The sequence below is a fragment of the Gavia stellata genome, chromosome 14 (assembly GCF_030936135.1).
Source record: "Gavia stellata isolate bGavSte3 chromosome 14, bGavSte3.hap2, whole genome shotgun sequence".
NCBI classification, from domain to species: Eukaryota; Metazoa; Chordata; class Aves; order Gaviiformes; family Gaviidae; genus Gavia; species Gavia stellata.
In genome coordinates this window covers 2,036,227-2,058,328 of record NC_082607.1, presented here as the reverse complement: position 1 = coordinate 2,058,328, position 22,102 = coordinate 2,036,227, and the positions used below count along the sequence as shown (strand labels likewise).

At 43.5% G+C, this 22,102-nt stretch overlaps 1 protein-coding gene across 3 annotated transcripts in view; it reads right to left on the bottom strand.

Annotated features, from left to right (window-relative positions):
* Positions 1-1,313: 1,313 nt before the first annotated feature.
* LPAR4 (lysophosphatidic acid receptor 4) overlaps positions 1,314-22,102 on the bottom strand; it is a 34,864-nt gene continuing 14,075 nt past the window's right edge. The window contains exons 1-2 of one of the 3 annotated variants that reach the window (XM_009814385.2): positions 15,595-15,909; positions 1,314-3,465 (exon numbers count right to left, since the gene is read on the bottom strand). In XM_009814385.2, the coding sequence (XP_009812687.1) occupies positions 2,266-3,312 (1,047 nt within the window). In that variant the 5' untranslated portion in view covers positions 3,313-3,465; positions 15,595-15,909 and the 3' untranslated portion in view covers positions 1,314-2,265. Of the gene's footprint in view, positions 3,466-14,555; positions 14,670-15,594; positions 15,910-22,102 lie in introns of those variants that run through there. The other 2 variants (XM_059824419.1, XM_059824420.1) reach the window with 2 other exon arrangements.

The following is a 22,102-nucleotide window of genomic DNA, read 5'->3' as shown; positions in this document are numbered from 1 at the left end:
TCGAAGCCTGTAAAATCCCTCTTGGCTCACTTTGCATTTTGATCTGAAGTTATGGAAACAGCTTCTCTGAAATATATACATTTTATGGCAAGTGTTGAAACAGGCTCATCAGCCAAAGGAAATACAAATTTTAAAAAGCCCTCTAAACAGTTTGCTTCAGGCCTGCCCGGGAAGGAAAGGGGCATGGGAGTGGCTTTCACTTTGCATATGGTTAAATGGCAAATACTGATGCTTCTTAAAACACAGCTCATTCCTTCTGTTTGAGACAAACTTTCCCCAGCTGCTGACAAATCCACTGTAATTGGCTGTGCCCCTGTCCTGCCACATCCATCTCATTCCACCGCTGAGTCTGAATGATCTGTCCTTGTTTTTACATCTTGGTTCTGCTCCGAAGTGGTGTTGTCTGAGGGTTTGATGTACAGCAAAAATCTCCCAAGCCAGTCTTGTGTGCAAGTTTCTAGTAAATATAGCTGTAACTTAAACCTCTGAGGTATAATAGTTTGGCTGCTCTCATACTCCCTGCATAAATGAGTTGATCGTATGCTTTTCTGCAGTAAAAGCCAAGAGCCAGGGGCAGTACATTAGTGACAGTCATCTTAGGGCTAAAACAGAATGATCTCTGGGGTCTGTCTTAGCCTTGGTAAGCGACTGACTTTTCAAAGTGAATGTAGTGCTAAATAAATATTCCCTTCAAAGCATAACGTTTTTTGCAGCTGCATTCTCTTCACACTTTAAAACCTCTGATTGCTTTAAGGAGTAATCACACTTGATGTGTAGCTCTCAGTATCTCATGAGGTTTGATCTGAGAGACTTAAGGTAAACAGTTGAGTGGAAAACATCTGTTCAATTACTATTTTGTCTGTCTTTTTTTCGGCAACATAGTCCTAGAAGTAGCTTTATGCTGTACTGTGGAAAATGTAGATTACTGATCTAACAAGTAGTGACTTCATACTTTTTCAAGTTAAATTGGTTTTCTCATTTATGTGTCTTGCACTTAAGAACGAATCAGCCTTTAAGGTCAGTATAGCTTCAAATATGAAACAACGGCTGGAGAAATGAACTATCTAGCAAAATGCAAGGACATACAGGTAGTTAACTTTCTATGTATTTATATAATCTGTATCTACAAAAGGGAATGCGGGATATGTAATAAATTAATTGAAAAACAAGAAAACATTGCTGTAACCAACTAAGAGTGCAGTTAACTTGTTTTACTTACTCTTCTTTTAGAGTTACTCTGAGACCCTTTAGTTTAATTATTGACTGTATAACAAAAACCAGAAGCAATCACTTACAAGATCTTCTGTTAACTGGGTGCTCTGACACCAATTGTCTGTATCCAACCAAGCTCTTTGAGGTCAGCTCTCCGTGGTTCTTCAGCCCTTCTGCTGCACACAGTTTCCAAATAAGGGATTTGGCCTTGCAAGAACTCTGGGGTTTCAGGCCCTTTCTTTCAGCTGATGTTATAGTCTAGCCCTTACCAGAAATAGTCACATATAATCTCCTGGTACATAACAGCCTAGGGGCAACAGAGCAGGAATGAGCTCTTTACTTCTCCCTAGGGGTGGCATGTTGAATAACTTAAGAGACAGCTTAATCTGACAAAAACAAAGCTTCTTATTTCAAAACTGCATTATTAATTATTCTTTTATCTTATTTTCTCTTCTGTCACCAAGTAACTGTTTTGCCTATTTTCAAAACAATAATTTATGCTTCAAACCTCTCCATACAATAAATTCAACATGCCTGCATCTAGTAAAACCAAGATGTATACCCTTGCAGTGAAATAAGAAAAAGCCAAAAGTTTTTATTATGCCTTTTTAAGCAAACATACATACTGTGTGAAGTTATTGAGTTAACATATGATGATGCATCTCCAGAAGGCATGAAATATTGGCAGATATTTCTAAGAAAATTAAATTTCCTATTTCCCAACTGGTCCCACGTCAACTGCTGGGGAAAATAATACCAAATGTTGGCATCTTCTTTTTAAAGAAGCTGTTCTGTTCCCTCCTCAGTTGGTGCATACGTTGTCACCCATCCATAATCTCCAAAGGGAGATCCATTGGGATTTTTATACTTCATGTTTGCCTGTTGTATCTGATGGGCCCATCCCAGTATAAGGATTTGTCTACCTGTGTAGTTATCCCCCAGCAACTTTTCTTTATTAACACCATGTGTGAACCCACATATTCTGAAACAACTATTTCACACATGGTGTTAATCAAATGTTAATGGGGAATAACTCCATGTGTAAACATCTCACTAGAAATGTGATTCAGATGTTGGGTCTCCTCCATTCGTAATAGCCTGGTCACTTATTTCATCCTGTGGTGCTGGTAGCGCAGTCTTTGTTAGAGGTGTCTCTGTCTTGAAAAGAGAATCCATTTTTATCTGGGTTTTTATGTTGAAAGACTTCTGGAAGGACTCTGATGTAAAGTAATAGATGAATGGGTCAAAGCAGCAGTTCATTGTTGCAATGCACAATGTGATTGGGTACATTGTCCTTGCAAACCTCTCCAAGGAGCAATTTGCTATCGCTTGGGATCGCACAAGAGCATACAAGAAGAGTATGGAATTGTAAGGCACAAAGCACACAACAAAAATGGCCACGTGTACAATGATCATTTTCAATACTTTCTCTTTGTTTGTCCCAATCTGAGACAAGGTGGCAGGTTTCCGGAGAGTCCTGAGAACTAAAGATGAGCATGTGAGGTTGAGTAGTAAAGGAATTATGAATCCTACCACTTCAATAAATATAGTGATCTTGGACAGATAGGTTTTCCAGATACGTTTGGAAAAACCTTCAAAACAGGTTGTGCTGGTGTTGGAGATGTTGGTTGTGGAGAACAATGAAGCTGAAATTCCACCGCTGAGGACCAGTATCCAAACACCAGCACAGACGATGGCAGAATTTCTCCTGGTCCTAATGGTGCGAGATCGGAATGGATAGACGATAGCAAGGAAACGGTCAACACTGATGCAGGTGAGGAACAGCATGCTCCCGTAGATGTTAGTGAGAAATGCTGTACCAGAAATCTTGCACAGGCTATCTCCAAAAGGCCAATGCCTGTTGAAGTTATAAAAAATTTTAAAAGGCAAAGTGAACACAAAAAGCAAATCTGAAACAGCCAGGTTTGTCATGAAAATGGCTGTTTCACTTCGCATTTTCATCCGAAAGCAGAAAACAAAGAGGGAGGCACAGTTAGTAATCAAACCAAGGATGAAGACCACGCTGTACACGGCTCCATACAAGTTGTACTTAAAGGAATCATCTGTCAAACAGGTATGATTGTTGCTGTGGTTTCCCATGCCAAGTTTGTGATGTGCTTCCAAAGAACTTCAAAGTCTACTTCAGTGACATCCATAAAATAAGGCAGCAATCTGTCCTCTTCCTGAAGAAACACATTCCAGGAAGGTTGCTTGACACCTTGCTACCACATCTCCGTCATGAATCCTTTCATCCTAAAGGAGAGAGAAATAGATGCCATCAGTCTTGCAATCTGCTATCCCCTAAAGTGTCTGTGCAAGAGAGCACGTACTCTTTCCTTTCCAAATTGAATGGATGTGCAAACAAGACCAGTAATTAGTTTTCAAGGTAGTCTTTATAAATTCCACTGTTATTGGGATTTTTCAAAGTTGAACACAGCAGTTACTGTACTCAGCCTTCCCTTTCCTTCCCCCATTGCTCCCTCGTCCTCCTATTGGAACGAAGGAGAGTGATCCCCAAGTCCAACTTTCCGCTTGGAAAGGTTTTTCTTTAAAATTTGAGATGGAATTGGCCCAGTGTGTTTGGAAAGAAATTAAATCATGGACTGGCGATATTGCCCAGATATAGAATCAAATGGTCTGAAATGTTCACCTAAACTTGTGACAAAAGGAGAAATAAGTTGAAAGTTCTAGTGTTTGCTTTGAACTGTGCAGAAATGAAAGTTCTATGTTTTTTCAACCTTTTTTGATGTAAAAAGTATCTAAAAACCCCCAACCTTATATTGACAAAGTACTGCTTTATCTTTCTTCTGCTTGAAAATAGGAGCATCCTTACGCATGTTTTTCAAGGTGAAAAACTGAAATGTTGTAGTTCAGAAATGTTTTTCAAAGATACTTTCCGAAGTTATGCTGTCACTTTTGGAAACTGTTGTATTTTTTTTTCCTTAAATATTTCTGCAAAAATGGTATTACTTTCAAAAGGACTTTTTTGCAAATGTAAAATGCTTTGCAAAAAGGACTCCTCTAAGCTGTACTGTCGGCTTCATTTCATTTCTACCCTTTGTCAAGGGTCGGAACCTGAAATTTGGGAAATCTCATAAACTCTGCTCTCGTAAGAATTTGTCCCAATTCAGCAAGCTTTAGAGAAGTGTAGAGGTGAAGTAAACTCGCTGTTTGTTGGAAATCAGTGCTTTCTGAACTGTATTGATGTTCTCTTATTGCTATTCTAAGTAGTGTTTTTAAGGCCTGTGAGAATAAGCAGTTGGGAAGTCTCCCTCATTGGAGCAAGGAGGGTTTGTGCGTTAGAACGTGGGCAGGGCAGTCAGTACGTCTGGGAAATGTGGAGTAAAGTTGGACAACTAAAGGAAAGACCTTTACTTTGAAAAATTGGCAAACAAATATGAAACGAAGTTTGTAATCTTGTAATCTATGACACATCTTAGTAGCTACAACTGTGGGGTAATTTAGAGAGATTAAACCCTTGTGAAGAGTAGGATCCTTTCCAGAAAGTCATCCTCTGACAATGTAGTTTCAACAGCAAGCATGTAACTGAGCAAGCTTGTGTTAAAGGTTGAAATGGCAACATATAAACAAATAAACTGGGGAAGAAAGCATGGAATCAAGACAATTTGGGATGCAAACTGATCAAAAGCAAATATTTTCCATATGTTTTCCTCCTGGAAAAGCTCACGCTGACAATTGTTCTTGCACGCAGGCTGTCAGTGAGTCAGCTGGTAAAATGTCAAGTGTTGAGAAAGATGTAATAGCCATGACTTTGCCAGATGGAAGGTGCAAATTCTGCCCTCACCTGGGAGTGCCCAGACAGCTGCAGGCTTTACAAAAACCAGTGCTGTGACCCAGAGAGCAGGCAGCACCTCGCCTTTGCACCTTATAGATTAGTTGGACGTAAAGCAAACTAGCAGGAACGGAGGATCCCCAGAACTCACTTCCCAGAAAGATGACTTTCAAATGACTTGAACCTTTTGACATCCAAAAAGATGACTTTGAACTACTAGGTCTCTCCTGTTAGGGAGGGTTTGCGCTGGCTGCAGGCCGGGGCAGTGTCCAGACAGTGAAGTGGTGCTTCACGCTGGTTTGCTGTGCATGCCTTGAACTACCAGAATTCCCTGTGATTTTCATAGGCAGCTTCAGTACACATTCTTCACCCAATTCTTCCTTCACCCAGTAAATTCTTCCTTCGTTTTGGTTGCATTTTGAGTTGTACATTTGCTATGATATCCTGCATTAGCAAATGTTCAAACTAGGAGTAAATAATACCCTTATCTGATTGCTGTTGATTGTGTGGCCACAACACAGGAGACCAAAGCCCATGCTGGGGCTTTCTCTAGAGCACGTAGTAAGCAGACGCTTCATTATGCAAACTGTACAGGGCTTTGGGGACAGACGGACAGAGTAGGGAACGGGCTGTGTAGGGGAGCAAAATGTTCCTTGCGCCCCTTTGTGCTTTTGCAGTCATCTCGGTGGTTTTCCTACTAAATTCATGGCTAAATGAATGTTATTGTAAAATGACCTAAAGAGAAGCATTGAAACTTACAAAAAGGACAGTAGTAAAATCTCAAAGGTGCACTTTCTTTGACTATGTGGTAATCAAAATAAGCGAAGGTCTTACCTACAAGTCAAAATGCCTTTAAGCAAGAACTTAGTCAGATACAAAATCACACGTGAGCTCCAACAGGAATAGCTGCACCTCTTAGCTTAACCCTCAGCCTAATGTATTAAATTCTTGGCTTGTAACTCCCTTTCAGTAAAGAAAGAGACTGCATGTTATCTCCCTCAGGGGCAATTTTTGTTTATACTGACATGTAACCTCCATAAGTAGACCCTTTTCTTCTGCTGTGTGTAAAAACCAAGTGTGCCAGACTCTCCCGGTCCAGGCTTCACATCTGGGTCCTAACTGGGGAGGTTTGAGAGGGATTGAGTGTCCTGTGAAACCTTACATAGCCATGTGCCTGAGAGGTCGATGGAAACCCCGCTTTCCAATCTGTGCGCACAGTCCAGGATTTTGGCTATTCCTCAAAACGCAGCCTGACGCAGCAGGTTTGAAAGGCGGCTTTGAAATGCTTACCTTTACTACTGACACGTGTGGTTGTTGCCAGCAGCCTGACCCAGATACTCGTTACACAGGAGAAAAGATGCTCGATCACTTGATTCTTCTTTTCCTGCTCTACATCAGACAGCCACAAGGTCAAATACCAGTTTTTCTGGTGTATAAGTCTATGGGAATTGCCTGCCAGCAATTGTCTGGCTAAGTTATAGCCTTTAAAATATAGGCCTGTGCTGTTTACCAATCTAATGCCGAGGTGTTTAAACAAGCTGACAAGTTGCTTTGAAACTCAGACACGTGCTTTAAATTCTGCAGCGTGACTCTACAGATTTCGTTTTCTGAATGTAAAATTCACTTTCCTTCCTTTCCACTAAGGATTAAAGCAGTAGGATGCTCTTCACGTTCGCCACTGCTATTGCCTTGCTGGGGAAAAAAACCTTAGCAATACGTTTTAAAATGCTGAGTTAAGTGAATATAAAGAAAACCACTTCACTGTTCTGTATCTAAAGTGGGGGGCAGTACAGGAGGGGAGGAGTGTATCTAGCTGTTGTCAGAAGTGGTACCATAACAGAATACACAGCCTGTTTAATGTGGTAATGTTGAGAATATTCTCTCTCGAAGCGGGGATGGTACAAGCAAACCTGCAGCAGCTGTCGCTTACTCATGTAACCCTGTTATTCCTGGAGTTAGGAAGTGGGGTTCAGCAGAGAAGCTGATAGGGTTTGCTCCCATTTTCCTTTTATTGTAGAGATATCCCCCCACTTCCATGTGCTGAAAATAAAGGAAAACCTCTACGTATTACTTCCTATGGTGCACGAGTACCCTGTTTACAAGCCTTTTATTTCTTCCTCCTGGCACCTCAAGAAATCTTCACAACAGCCAGCGTGCAGCTTAATTCAGACCAATCATTTGTTAGTAGAGAAAATTACTGCAGGTAAAAAGCATGCTTTAAAATCAGATTCTGTAATTCCATTAAGCCCATTCTTTCTGCTTCGTCCATGTCCCATTCTCCACAAGTCCATCAAACTGAGGTCAGAAAAAACAGCATGAAGTTTGGGACTGACATTTTTGCATCTTCAAACTTTTTCTCATACAATGTGTAAGATGAATGTAACTTTATCAGTCTGAATATGTAGGACATCCTCTGTGTGTTCATTTAAATAACTAAACACTGCAAAGCCATTTCTTGTGAGGTCTGGTACAGATCAAATGTGAAAACCTTTCACATCTGGAGGATCTCTTTCTAGATTATCACCATGTGTACTCAGGTTATCTCTGTCTTGTGAGACAAAGGTTTTGTAGGTACAGAAGCCAAAAACTGATTGATCAAAAGGTGGGGATCCTGGGGTTTGGGGGGGTTTCTCCGGGTTTTGTCCAGAAATGTCTCTAGGTTATGGCAGCACTTGTTGTGTTTTGATATGCTGTCAGACCCTGACCTTGGAAATAAATAAGTATTTTCCTTGGGCACAGCATGCGCTTTATGCCTTCTCTCGACAAGAACTACATTCATTCAAGGATTTTCACCTCCCTGTTACTCACCCAGTCGGTACAATGATGGTATGATGTGTAACTTACTCCCACCACTGAGCCAAGGGTTACGGCTTTACAACTACAAACTCTATAATTTCTTCCATTTCTTGGGGTTTATTCCCCTCCTTCATTCCACTTTAATTATGCAGAAGGCTCAAAAAAGGTCGGGGGTGAGTTGTTTGGGTTTTTTGAAGATTTTTGCACAGATGATAATTCTGCATAAGGCTGTAGCACTGGGATTCTTCCAGACTAAGTACTATAGGTAAGGTGAGGCATGCTGCAGCTATTTGAATATGGACTTAATAGATAAACAAGAAGCTTTTTGTACCTGAAAAAGTAAACATTTCTGACAGTTCTGTGGCAGTGCTAACGTGGAATTGTAACACCACCAAACTATCATTTCTAAAGGCTTACAAATGTTCTCTTGAAAACCACGAAACGTGAATTCAGAGAAAGCAAAGCAGCGATGGCAAACACAACAAAACCGTCTCACCACCGAGTTCCCCTCTGCTTTGCCGCTCTTGCAACACCTCGGTGCCTGCAACGGGATCTCCACTTACTTTCTCTTTTCAATAAAAGTTTCACTAGCTATTTTTGGTTGCAAAGAACTTTGAGAGCATTAACTGAAAGCCGTTACAAGAACAAACCTCCAGTTTGGGGGAATCTGGTAGCTGGCTTTTCCTTTTTCGAGGCTGACAGAGCAGTAACTGTGATGCTGGCTCCATTTTCCCAGTGCCAGCGGTGAGGACTTCTGGAAAGCTGTACCTGCGAGAGCAGGCGTTGCTGGACCCGGCTGCTGTTCCAGGGAAATGGCTGGGGAAGGGAAGTGGCTTGGGACGCCAAGTTTGGGGTTGGCTTTTAAACCAACCAGCTTGCTGAGTTGCTGTGAGCTCTCCGTCCTCCCCAGAGCTTCTGGCAGTTTCATGGTAACCTTTGCCTACGTTTCTTCCCTGGTGTGGCAGGAGCAGGAGAAAGGGTGGGATTAGACAGTGGGAAACAAAGCAGCTGCCTGTAAACAAAGCACTATTGACTATATGAAGCGATGGAAAGTAGAAATGCTTTAATCTCTTTCATTTACTAATCCGAAGTGACGTATTTGAGAACAGTAGGAAAGAAGTAGACAGAAATGTGACTTTGAAGTCCAGTAAAGGTTTCTGTAGCTTCAAAGAGCCATTCTTCCCTGCGTTTTATCAGAGTGAACGCCTAGCCGGTATGCTGGGCAAAAGGGGGACATTTTCTGATGATTAGCATAAAAGATAGGAAGGCTTTTATTCATGGCTTTCCCACTTATTGTGCAAGGATCTTCAATATCATCAGTACCTTCATTTGCCACGAGTGTAATAATGTCTCCTGCACCTGGTGGGAAGGTGAAATGGTGAGTTATTCGTGATCATTTCAGTCAATCAGGTTTCACTGTCTGCTTCTCCAGTCTTCTTTGGTAGAAGAAAAACAATGCCTGTGGGGCATTTCCCTTTGCTCAGCCACCAAGAGTGATTCTGGGGACCCGCTGGGATTAGGTGGGAGTGTGCTGGCCACTCCTTTCCTCCCTGCCTGGAATGGCCTTGGCTCTCTAGGAACTGCACAGACCCTCCAAGTTCAACAGCTACTTTCTGTTCCCTGGAAGTCAGCAAACGAAATGTGGCAGGACCCCAATTTAATTCTTCTCCAAGACGGAGTGGGGAAGTGGAAACCTGAGCCTATCGGACCTAATCCTAAAGGCGATCTCCTCTTTTCTTTCCTTTTTTTTTTAATTGGTCAGCATTGCCGTTGTCTCCTAGCTGTCCCTTGAGACTTACAAAGCATTTCCTGCTCATGGTGACTTCTCTGTGCTGTATCTGTTTTGTATTGAGCTAATTAAAATGTTTCCTTCTGAAGAGAATAGTGAACTGACTTAGCCCATATTCAGACACTGATCCTCAGGGCATGACTCTCTTTTTGTTTTCACTGAGAATGTCTCTCTCCATTTACATCACCCCTTTAACCCTTGACGCGCTCTGGCCTTCCCCATCCACCTCTGCCTTCAGAGAGTCTGGTCCACAGCCCAGAAATGATGGAATTTACCCCAAACTACCCAGCAAAGTTTGCATTATTTTACTCTTGTTAAGAGGGACATTTTTGCTTGCAAAGGAACCTCAATCTGATGATGGAGGACTGTAGGAATGCTGCTTTTTTTGACCCTCAGGTCTCTCACTAAGGGAAGATTGCTTTATAAGAGCATTGCTAGATTCAATAGAGATCCTGATAAGAGAAGATTTAGATGCAAAGAAAAAAACCTGATGAACCGATGAAAAGCAGAATTGCACTGTTTGACCCAATACTTGAAGATTTACAGGTTGTTTTCACTCAGGAGTAGAAGTTGGTGATGGAGGTAGCTGTGTCTTTGATGTAGCCCTGTTTATTTACCAAGTGTGGTTAAGAAAAAAAAAAATATAAAATAAGAGAGTCCTGTTTCCCTGAACCACTGGGGAATCCAACAACAGGACTCGGTTTATTTGCTTACAGTTCCAAAACGCTTTCCAGTCAGCGTCCTGCCCAAAAAGCTTCCTTTCTTTGCTTTCTCTGACACAATTTCCAGTGGTTCCTTGGTGATTGCTTGGCTTTTTGGCTCCTTGTTGCCTTTACTCGGCTCCTCGCAAGGCGCCTGCAGCCGCATGAAGCCCTCCTTTCACCCAAGCCTCGTTTGACCACTCTCACCCAGGGCCATGGCTCCGGGCTGGTTCCTCTGCAGCCCTTTTGCTGAAGCAGGAGAGCTGAACTTTCACCTCTGTTTATCCAAAAATTATAGGCTTTTTTTTTTTCCTTGCATACATTAGCACCAACAAGCTTCCATCCAGCTGCCAGCACCACAGCACAAACGCCTATTTCAGCTTTTGCAAGCTAAACTGTGTGCAAGGAGGTGCAGCTGCTTTCCTTGGGGGGGTGCTGAGCACAGTCCTTCAGCAGTGCAGAAGGCAATCCCGTACCCTGCTCCAGCGCTCAGGACCTTGAAGGATCTATGCCCTGCATTTATTTACTGGAAGGATTTGATAAATTAGGGCTTTGTTTTCTCAAATTCATCTCACTACGATGATCTGTTCCACCAGGCTCAGGTCTTGTCATCTTACCTGCTTTCTGTCCACTTTCTCATGTTCTTTCCAGTTATTTTCTTCTTTTCTCCAATACTTCCAACCCAACTTCTCAAAATTACTATTTTTGGGACCCCTAAGCCATGAGAACATACAGCAAGGACAGATGCTAGGTGCCTTGGAGTCTGTATTTCCTCTGACCACTGTTACAAAAGGGACTAGAAGCGAAGATTTGGCTGTTTGGTAGTGGCGTGAATCCAGGAGACAGGTTTTTTGGGGGAAAATTGGCAGCTATTGCAAGGCTTGTGCTAAATCTCAAGGGTGAGAGACCTCATGTAATACTCTCAGTTGTGGCTTACAGTAAGTTCGGAGGGTGTCATTCATGGTGAAATAGGGTGTTGTGCTGGAAAATGTCTAATATTTATATGTGCTGGATTTTGTAGTAATTTAATATGAGCTGGAAGTATTTAAAAGATGTGTAGATGTGGTGCTTAGGCACATGGTTTAGTGGTGGGCTTGGCAGTGTTAGGTTTACGGTTGGACTTGATGATCTTAAAGGTCTTTTCCAACCTAAATGATTCTATGATTCTATGAAATTGCTTTATTCTGGGGGGAAAAGGGGAAGGTTTGAGAATTCTCCTCTGACAGCAGTACGGACTGGGTGGGTATTGTCAGCCTTAGTTTCATCTGCTCTGGTGGTCTGGCCTCGTGAGCGCTGGAGATGCTGCTGGGTTTCAGTTGGGTGAAGCCTCCAACCCCCCTGTTCTCCCTGGTGCACGTTTCTCAGCAAGATATTTTTGCTGATTTGGAGGCATGACTGAGGTTTTCATCTTGCCTCCCCTCTGGGGAAAAACATGGAGGTCTTGAGAAGTATTCAGTGGTGTTATAGTGAAAGGATGTGTGAAGAAGCACAGCACACATCTACGCTATTTTTCAGTAAGAACTATAGAGGGTAAATTTGTGCTAATGTGTTAAAATACATAAGAAATTACTTCACAATGCAAAAATATAAAATCTCAGCCAATGAGTGATGTTTCTGTAGTGAAGTTTCTTAGAAATCAGATTTCTAATGAGATGAGAGAAGGGCAATGACATTTTGGCATTGTATAGGGGATGCTGCTTTTACTGCTAAATATAGTAACTTCCATTTATCATGTAAAAGCAAAGGCATGCTGGGGCAGAAGATGGTGTGTTATCTGCAGGTTCAAGAAATTAAAATGGGAATATTATTAGATGAAAATAAGAGTTTCCGTTGTGGCTGTCTACTTACAGGCATAATAGGTATTCACAATATTATGAGGTCATGTTACGTACAGAGAAAGCGATCTGGTCTGTTGCTAGTGTGCACCTTCATCCCGGGGCTTAGGAACTGATGAATGTCCCTCAATTTCACTTGCCAAGATAAAGAGACTTTCCTTTTTCTACGAAACCATACCAAACCATTACAAATAATTCAGCAAACTTTCCTTGCAGCTGGGGTCAGCTAAGGCTAGTTTGGCTCCGAAGCGGTGTGGATCGTTACCCCCTTTTATGGGACTGAGCTGAGAAGATGGTGCATTAGAGGAAGTCTTGCAGAGCCACTCTCTGTTCTGAATAAAGAGCTCCTCTTTCCAAGGAAAGAATTTGCCTTTTGTGAAAGGTGGTGGCTCTCCTTCCCTGAAACTAAATCGGATCCTTATTTAGGGAGGAGGAGCAATGTGTGAAGGAGCAGAGTGAGTCTCTGCACGCACACTTGACCTGGAAAGACCTATTGAGGCTGGATGCATGCTCCAGAAGCCATCCTCACCCACCCCAGCCTGCCGATGGGACAGCTCACCGGCATCTCATTTGTGATCCTGGAGCCATCAGGCTGGGACCACCACGTCACCTGTGTACACCTGGCCAGCAACACTCCGACATTGGTAAACAGAGCCCCAATGCTCAAATATGCTTTAGCCAGAGTTAGCTGCAGCCTGCACAGATGCATCATAAACAGTATAAATACGTACGGCTGCAAGTGGCCATGCTGTAAGTGCCAAGGCAGTACCCTGATAACTGAGTCCCAAATTGGTTTGCCACGTAGTGCTCTCCTCAGGGAGCAATCTTCTCTCACCCTCTGTTCCCGAAGTAACATACCCTCCTACAGTGCACCCTTTCCCCAGGACCCGGCCCCACGTTTGGGTAAAATTGCCTTAATTCCTGCTCTTGTGCTCCAGCCGTGAGGTCACAGGCTGGAGAGGGGCAACCATCTTACAGCTGGGAGTGCATCCTCTCTCTGGCACAGGCTGCAGCGCTGAGGCACAGTGAATGTTTCGATCGCTGCTTCTCAGGGAGGCGCAGGTTTTCACATTTTTTGTCTCATTATGATACTCTGAATGAAAGTGAATGGGTAGTTGTGTTCAGGCATTAGTTCTGTTTGTCTGTGTAGAGCTGAGCTCCTAACTCCAGACTTTGAAAGACACTGATTTTTATCAACTGACCTAACCCCAGCTAAGGAGGAGTCTCTTTTTTAGTCCCAAAGGATTAAAGTGAAATGTATGCTCAGCCTTCCTCCCTCCCATGTTTTTCAGGACTTTCTTTTAAAACTCAGAGGCTTTGAACCCCCTAAACTAGTAAGGTTAGTTTTCTGCCTGTTTTATTTTGGCTTTCAGAATGCTAGAAAGGGAAAGACGCTGGAAAAGTGCTACGAGGGGGGAATATCCTTATCACCGACCTGTGAACTTTGCACTTCCCATCCTCCGGGTTTTACTGTTTTGTTCGTGTAGGGAAGCAATACAAAAACAGACAATTGTCTCCTCTCAAACAAAGATTAAGGAGTATCATTAAAAAACCTCAAACTTTTCTTGCAAATTCTTCTGCAGTGGGTTTATATTGTATTAAATCCTATTTCTTCCAAACAGCTGCACCTTTAGATTAAGAATGTTGTTCATCATTCATTTTACTTCTGACACCAGCTTTTCTATCTGATTAAAGCTGTATTTGAATTTTTTTCATGGACTTCTGGCACTGAGCTTAAAAGGTGTAGATTTTAGCCATAAATGAAAGCCAAAGCGAGACATAAAATTTTTAAGATTTGCAGTATAAAATATATAACTTATTTCCTAATTTTTAACGTAGTTTGTAGGAACCAGATCTCACATTACATGAAGCTGAAAGCATGTATCATTGTAAGCGGAAAGTCTAAGTTTATGCCACATTTATATACAATTCTTTCTTGAGCTCTTATATTAAAGTGTCTTTATGAGACTGACTTCGAGTACAAAAGAAAAGCCCTAAGCAAGGGATATTTTTCACAAAACTGAAACAAACAACAGGGATAGAAAAGTCCTTAACTTGTCATCTGCAGTGACACAATGAGAATTACGATGTGAATTATAATGATTTCCACAGCAACAGTTTGGAGGAGTAGCTCACATAGTAATTACTTTCCAAAAACTTGGAGATCGTCTTTCTCACTTTAAACAGAAACATTTGTTTCTCCCATCCCAACCATAGCATAGCATAGTAAGAGGAATGAGATCTGCCTGTATAGAAAAAACATTGCTAATCTCCATTGAGACGTACAACTCGAGCCCATCCCTGGCTAGTTTTATCCCACGGATTTGTCTGAGCCTTCAGATTTCAGAAAACACTACAATCCTTTTTTCAGAGCTGACATTAAGTCTGGATGCTTTTCCGAGTCAGAAAGTGAGGAAATAGAAACTCACCGCGGCGGAGCAGCCAGGGCTGAGATCGCGCCCGTGCCTCGGCAGATTTCAGCCCGATTCCTCCCTGACAGCCCACATTTATCCTTTTTCTGTGTGTGGAACGCAAGCCGAGTTAGTCCCACGTGGAAAATCTGCGTACGCGACTTTCTGAAGGTTTACCCATTCATCTTTAAAATCTAAAGCGACTGGCAGTTGTCTGCCTTCCTTTGTTCGGAGAGGAAACAAAACTGCTGGACGCTGCAGCCATCATGTCCTGGGAAACGGGACACAAGAATGGGCCCAATGTCTGGGCAGGGTCTGTGGGCAGGGGGAACTCTTGGGGGTCTCCATAGGAAACGCTTTCCATTGGGCAGGGCTGCATTATTAGTGCCTGAGCCCGCCCCGCGCCTGGCTCTCTGCCGGGTCCCTCTCGCGGGGCTGTCCTCCCTTCCCCAGCATTGCCCAGCTCCCGCTTCAGAATTAGCAGCTTAAGGACAGCCCGACAATGGGCACCGCGGATTTCCTCGGCGATTAGCTGGCGGACACAGCCTGCGAGAGCGTGCCCGTGCCTCCGCGCCGGGGATGGTAATGAGCAGGGGAAAAGCTCTTTAAATCTCGGATTTTCTTTTGCCCGGCTGTAATTGTTTTTCCTTCCAATTAAAAAATGCAAGGGGGGGGGGGGGGGGGAGCTGGGAATCGGGAAAGCATTGGGTAAGACTAGGAAGCTGCAAAGCAAAGCTGGCCATAAAAATAAAATATCTTCCTAAAGAGATTTAGAAAGCGGTTGTTCTTTAGGTTGGGATTGGTTGTTGGTTCGGGGTTTTTTTAATCTTCTCAAAGAAGCTGAGTAGAACAGTCTGGACCCTTGTCCCCCGGCAGCCTGCTCTGAAAGCCCAGGGTACCTGCTGGAAAACCTGTAGGCTTTCAAACGCTTGGGGACATAGTTCCACATGCCCCAGGGAAGTGCGGCTGCTTTTGCCTGTGTAGCTCACCCTGCGAGCTGCTGCTGCTGCCTTCCAGCAGAGCCACCAGCTAAAAGCTTTTTATTCTTATCTCTTACCTGTAATATCAGCCCTTCAGCTAGGGAAGAGAATCTTCTGGCAGCAGGAGTAATGCAGCGGACGGCTCATTTGCCTCAGCCTGTTTATGCCGTGGAGCAGCCGGTGCCCTTTTATTTCTTTTTCAGCCCTCTCCAGTTCCATAGGTTTGAAATCCCGAGTCTGCTTTCAAAGCCCAGCCTCCCACCTAACGCCTCTCGCTCGCATTGTGTTTGTCTCTCCTTTTCCTCCGCTCTTCTTGGCTGTTCCCACAGGCAGCCAAGGCCAGTAAACAACTCATTGTGAAGCTGGAACTAATGTTATTCCTTGGGCTGGTGGCTGATGCGGCGGTCTCTGACTCGCTTCTGCAGCACGCCCAGCTGCCACAGGCTTTTATCCAGTCGATGCAAATAACTTCCTGAATATCTCATGTAACAGCCTAACTCCAGTCTGCAAAACCTCATCCTCTGAGGGCTCACGGTTTAATAAAACATATAAAAACATGAGCGTGGATTTGGATTGAAAATGGTGAAGGTGCAGATGTTTCCTGCTCCTGATGGTCAAAGGTCCATTTCCCCTGTTTTAGCTGGTAAAGATGACAGGCGCTCTGGGTAAATTGGGAAGGGATGGCCAAAGACACGGGCCATCGTGGGCCATCGCCGCCACTGGTGTACAAATGGGGGTGAGCATGCCGGCCGGGAGAAGGCTGGAGATGCAAAAGCCACCAGTATCACCAGTAAACTCGCAGGCAGGAATCAGCTTTGGCCCTTCATGTCTTGGGGGCGTTTTCAGGTTGGCTGCATGGAAATCCTGCTCCCTCGGGTATAATGCAACTGCTTTTCACACCCCCGGGGCCATTCTTATGCAAGTGTGAGTGCTCTCAGTGGGGACCGATTAAACAGCATGTCTGCATTTGAAATCACCCTTTTTAGGGAAAGAAGCATGGTTTGGATGGTTTGAAGCTGGGTGTACTGATAGCGGTTAGAATGAGCACACTGAAAGGCTTTGCAGATTAACATCTTGTGTCTCAGCCTTCAAAACTGCCAGTCCCTGGGCAAACCTATTAGAGAGGAGACTTACTGCTCCTTGAAGATTAAATACAGCATAAATCTTGAAACAAAACTTCTGTGCTTCCTGCAGTATTTAGCCAGAATGTGGCAATTGTGCCAACTTTGGTGCTGTTGGAATATAACCAGGCAGCTGTACCTGCTTTTCTCCACACCAGTTTAAATAGGCCAAATGCTGTGCTATCAATGTACTCTGTATATTTTTTTAAATAAATAAAGTACAAACATTTCCAACAAAGTACCCCTAACATAGGTTTATTTGCCAAACATGAAAAAAGGAGGTGGCTGCCTCTCTTCTTGGTTACAGTTACAGCCAAGTGTTTTCTTTAAAATGGAAAAACAATGAATAGACTCCTCGGCTCTTCATCTCTCCTCTCTGCACAACTCCTTTGCTGTCCCCACCCTGGTCCCATGGTGTTCATCTTAGACTAGGGACAGGGTGGGATTTAGTGAGCACTCCTTGTTAAAACATTGGCAGTAATTCAATAATCTCTAGTTATTTTGGAAAACTAGGGAAACTGGACTGTTCTCTTATTGGAAACCATGGCTGCTGAGAAGGCACAACATGTTTAAGCAAAAGTTTTACCCCGTGTTTACAGTACTCAGATTTTCTGCTTATGCGTAGAAACCCTACTGATATGATAGCTCTGTTGTGTTTTTGGTTGTCTGTTGTGTCAGTGGTCTGGTGCGTTTTGGACTGGCGTATGAAATTGCCATTGATTTCAGCCAGGTAGGAATATCTGAATTTAAGGAAAAATTTTGCCCAGAAGACTAGCATATTACATTTCCGGATGATTAATGCTTAATTATTCCGCTGTCAAACATACTGACTATTTTCAGTCAATTGATGCTTTATTGTGCCAAGACTCCTACTTCAGGGTGCTTATGAGCACTCAAAAGGAGCCAAAGAGCAGAAACTAAATCAAAATTGCATTTTAAAGACTACTAGAATATATATGATAGAGACATTAGCTTTTCCTTTTCCTCCTCTATTCATTGGCAAGGCTTGTTTCCTTCCTTTGCTCTCCTACAACAGCAGACTTAATTTGTCATTTGGTAGCTAAATATTGCATGGCTTTAGTTCATCCTGGTACAGCAGCGCGTATCAGGTGTTCTGAGGCCCCGTGGAGCCCTCCCTCCGGTAGAGAAGAGTCTGTGAACATGCTGTGGTGATCAAAATGAACCATCCAGGAGGGGCTTCAGGGCACCAGAGTCGTTTGGGGACCCTGCTTGGGGAAGTGGGTGACCCCACGTTGCCAAAATACCTACTCTTTGAGCTTACAAACTTAGCTGTATTTAGAAATTTTCTATCTGCAATGCATCTGTATGATGTCCTGTATCATTTGCTCATCCTACGAGGCAGGCAGGTTCCTAAGGTCTCGCGCTTTTAAAGCACCAGCTTTAGGACTACAGCGGCTCCAGTGGAATAAGGTTAATGTCTGGGTGACCCCAAAGGAAACATTGGGATGATTAAACCAACAGGTTCAATTCCATTAGAACAGAGTATTTAATTTAGATGAACCTCAGGAAAGCTAAAGGAAAAAATCAGTAATACTGACATTTTCCTGGAAATCAAAAAAAAAAAAGTCACAGAAACTCCAGCCTCTGCTGGAAAAGATTTTGAAGGAAAATTCCTGAGCAGATGTAGCAGAACCCTTCAGGAGCTCACTAATGCTGCAGTGTTTACTAATGCTTAATGGTTTGTCAGTCCATTTGAAATCCTTTTTTGAAGAGTTTTATAACAAAGCCATAAAAAATCACTTCGGAATCAAATGGAAATGGAAAGCCTCATCCTGTTTGGGTTTTCCTTTAACATCTGCATTTGGAAGGACCTTGTTTAATCATTTTAAATGCTGTATAAAGATGGCAAAAAAAAAAAAAAGCAAGTGCCCATTTGAATCAGTATCCTTGCAATTTTAAGAAGGCTTCATTTGCAAACCCTGGTTTGTTAATTTACCAGCACTTAAAGATCCATTACTTTCCCATCCAACAGGACTTTTTACTAATAAATGACAGGATATTTCTTCTCCAAATGCTTAGTCAAATTGAAGCTTTTCAGGGGTGGGGGAAAGTGCTGCTCCTGCCAGCACAGTGACTGAGTGTCCAGAAAGTCCCCGCTGCTCTCAGTGCTGACAGTTTTCTAGTGAGCACAGTCTGCTGAAACAGGAATATGATCCATCCGGGTGAGGACTGGATCAACTGATTCACCTGTGATTTGTTTCTCTGATTTTTAGACCCATCCAATAGCAACTATTTGCATTCTCATGAGTCCTGAGGGCCTTTCTTTATTAAATGCAGTCAACTCAAAGCAAAGGCGTGAGACTAGAAGCTGCTGAAATGCATTTCATTGTGTGAGAAGTAAAACAAAAATTCGTACTGTTTGGTAGGTTGGGTGAATAGAAACCTCCGGTGGCACCAAGTATTCCTGAGTATTCCTCCAAACCATGCATTTTTCCCTAAACCTTTGCTTTTCTTTGCTACGTAACATCATCAATAAGATAGAAGAATGTCAGTCTTTCGGACAGTGTCCTCTCCGTGCCTTGAGGCACGCCTCTCCCTTTGCTTTCCGTGTTTTGCAGTAATTTAATGGGGCTCTTCCAAGCGTGTCTCAGTAGTTTCAGAGTCTTTCATTTTTCTTGTCAACGGGGAAGGGATTCATTTTGCAGACTCCCCACTCATTAGTCATTTTCCCCATAACGTGGAGCAATTTCCAATTTTGCACGACCAAATCTAGCCTTCAGAAACTGTGTCCAGGAGGTACTTCAAGCAAGAAAGACATACCTGATTATTTTCTCCTTCAGAAACTCACGCTGTCCTAATTTGGTGTGGGACCTGGGTTCGTTGATTCCTTTTACCCAGTTCAAAGGGACTGCTTTTCAGTTCTGTATGCTTTAGAGTCCCCGCTTTAATAAACACGCGGTAATGTATACCATTGTTTTGACAAGAGGCACCAGTTATGCCGAAATCTTATCCCCGGAGAACGGAGCAGGTGTTTTCCAGCGGAGCTGCTGGGCCGCCTGCCTGAGCCGCCGCCAGCACCAGCTGATGAGGAGCCTGATTTCAGAGTTAAGCAACATTGCTCCCGTCGTGGTGGAGGATGATGTTTGAACGTGTCCAAGGGGAAGCTGAAACGGCTGCCTTTGTCTTCCCATGGTGGGGAGCAGAGCCGGTTTTAACAAAAGGCAGCTGAAATAGAGTTGGTTTATTCTTTTTCTGAATCCCAGTGGTACCCAACCAGTGGCTCCGATTCCGGGCATGGCGGAGCCTGGTTTTTTTAGCAGGGATAGCCCTGTTTGACCGGTGTGACTGGACCTGCAGCAGCTGTTGGTGTCAGCAGGAGGTACCGTACCCATATTTCATACAGCACAGCTTCCCTGGGCTAAGGCTGTGGGGCGGCTGTAGTCAGATCGTAACACGGCATCGGTAAGTGCTGGTGTTTTACCGGAGGAAACTGAGTTTCACCAAATGAATTGGGAAGGATGAAGAGCTACCATGTCCGGAAGAGCCACTGCAGCGCAGTTAACGAAGCAAGCAGAGAACAACAGACGATGCGGGCCAGCGCTGGCTGAGTTCCCCATGCAGTAGCAGGGAGAGCATCTCGGAGCACGGCAGTGGAGGGGTATTAAGTTTCAACAAAACAAACCCAAAGGACATGAGAAGCTAGTGAATATAGTCTCTGTTCTGATGGCAAAAAATCAGAGTTTGAAAGGAGCCTGGAGCACCTAAAACAATTGAAGGCGCAACCGGGCAGGAGCTTGCAATTCTGCTGTGCATGAATAGAAGGAAGAAGCAGCTGAATATCAGGAAACGTTTTCTAACAATGCGGACTATTAGGCTTCGGCAGAGACTCCCGAGGGAAGTGGTAAAAGCCCACATGGGCTGAATAATAGAAAACTAGACAAAACCATAGCGTACTGGAAAGAAATCCTTCAGTGCAGTGATACACAATTCACAATACCTAGTGAACATAGCGTTCCTATTATTAATAACATCTTTAAGATGGGTTTTTTGATACACAGCAAACGAGGGGGCTGTGAGCTTTCGGTGCCGGTCCTCTCACTGTGAGGTGGGTGGTAGAGAAGGGGGAGAGAGGACGCGCTGCCTGTCACAGCCCCGCATTTCCCAACAATGCAAAGCGGTTGCCTCGGCTATCCCTGTCCCTAGGAGGAAGCCTATTTTCTGTATTTTCATAAGAAATCTCAATTAACCCAGGTCCCGCTCCCTCTAGAGGGCAGCTGCTTCCCTTAGAACTGCTTGGGAGAGTGATCTCCCCACCAGTGTGGTCTGGTTCCTACTTTACGTGCAGGGAGTTTTCGGGGCTTGCAGGATTTTGGCTGTGATGTAGATCACAGGGTCATGCCGGACGATTCACAGCCCCATGGGGCTGCCCCCACCTTCGGCACTGCACCAGCCTCCATGGCTGTATCACCGACTGAGAACAGAAACAGAGCTAAATTAGTAAAATTCATCATGCTCTGTAGCTTCACTGTCTTGGGAGCCTCTTGCAGCATCACAACATACAACAGCATAGAATTTATTGATGAAAAAAATATGCTAGTATGGATGAAAAATTAAGTATTTCCAATTTTCATTAGCATCTAAGCCATTGCAGTACGTAGGAGTTGGTACAGCCTGCGGTTCCTCCCTGCCTTCTCAGTGGATGACCCTTTTGAGTATCTTAACCCAAAAGATGACTGTTTGGGGCATGACTAATGCCTGGCTCCACAGTGAGGTGTGTGCCATTGCGCAGGGCTACACCGCACGCCGAGGTCCAAACCTGCGTCCTGTACTTCTCTCCTAGGGACTGTGTTAGTAAAGCGTATTAACGGAGCTAATCTTGCCAAGCCGTGTGCTTTTCTGTTGCGCAAACTTACAGTCGGACAGTGTTATGCAAATCAAAGCGGTACTATTCGTGTTGCACCACCACTTAACTCCTGCTCTCTACCAGCCCATTGTTGATAGTACTTTGGCATCACGTCAATCTGATTGCAATTAAGCTTTTTACAAAGCATCGTTCAAGGCTGTCTGCTCTGGTTTTGATTGTTCGTGCTCTGAAAGGTTCTCCACAACGGATGTTGTAGGGAATGTGCTACCAGCTGTGTTGGTAATGCCCTCGTCTGATAGTTTTGATAATTTTTTTGTGACTCATGGAGGCTATTTTGGTACTAACTTGTTTGTTTTTCTGATTGAAAAGTGGTTTCTGAGGAAAGAAAAATACATATTTAATGCCCGGGGGTTATGCTTTTTTTTTTCTGAAGACTTTTTCTATCCACAAAAGACTTTCTTAAGGTTTTTTCTACCAGAGGCTCCAAAAAAATGCCTGCGTTCCTAACGAAAGCAGGATGCTCTGTGTAGAACAGCAGTAAAGAGGAAAGATTCTGATACAGACATCAAGGCCTAAGTGTGTTGCCAATACATAAATGTAAAAATAAAATAGAGCCTGTGTTTCATTTTGGAAATAGAC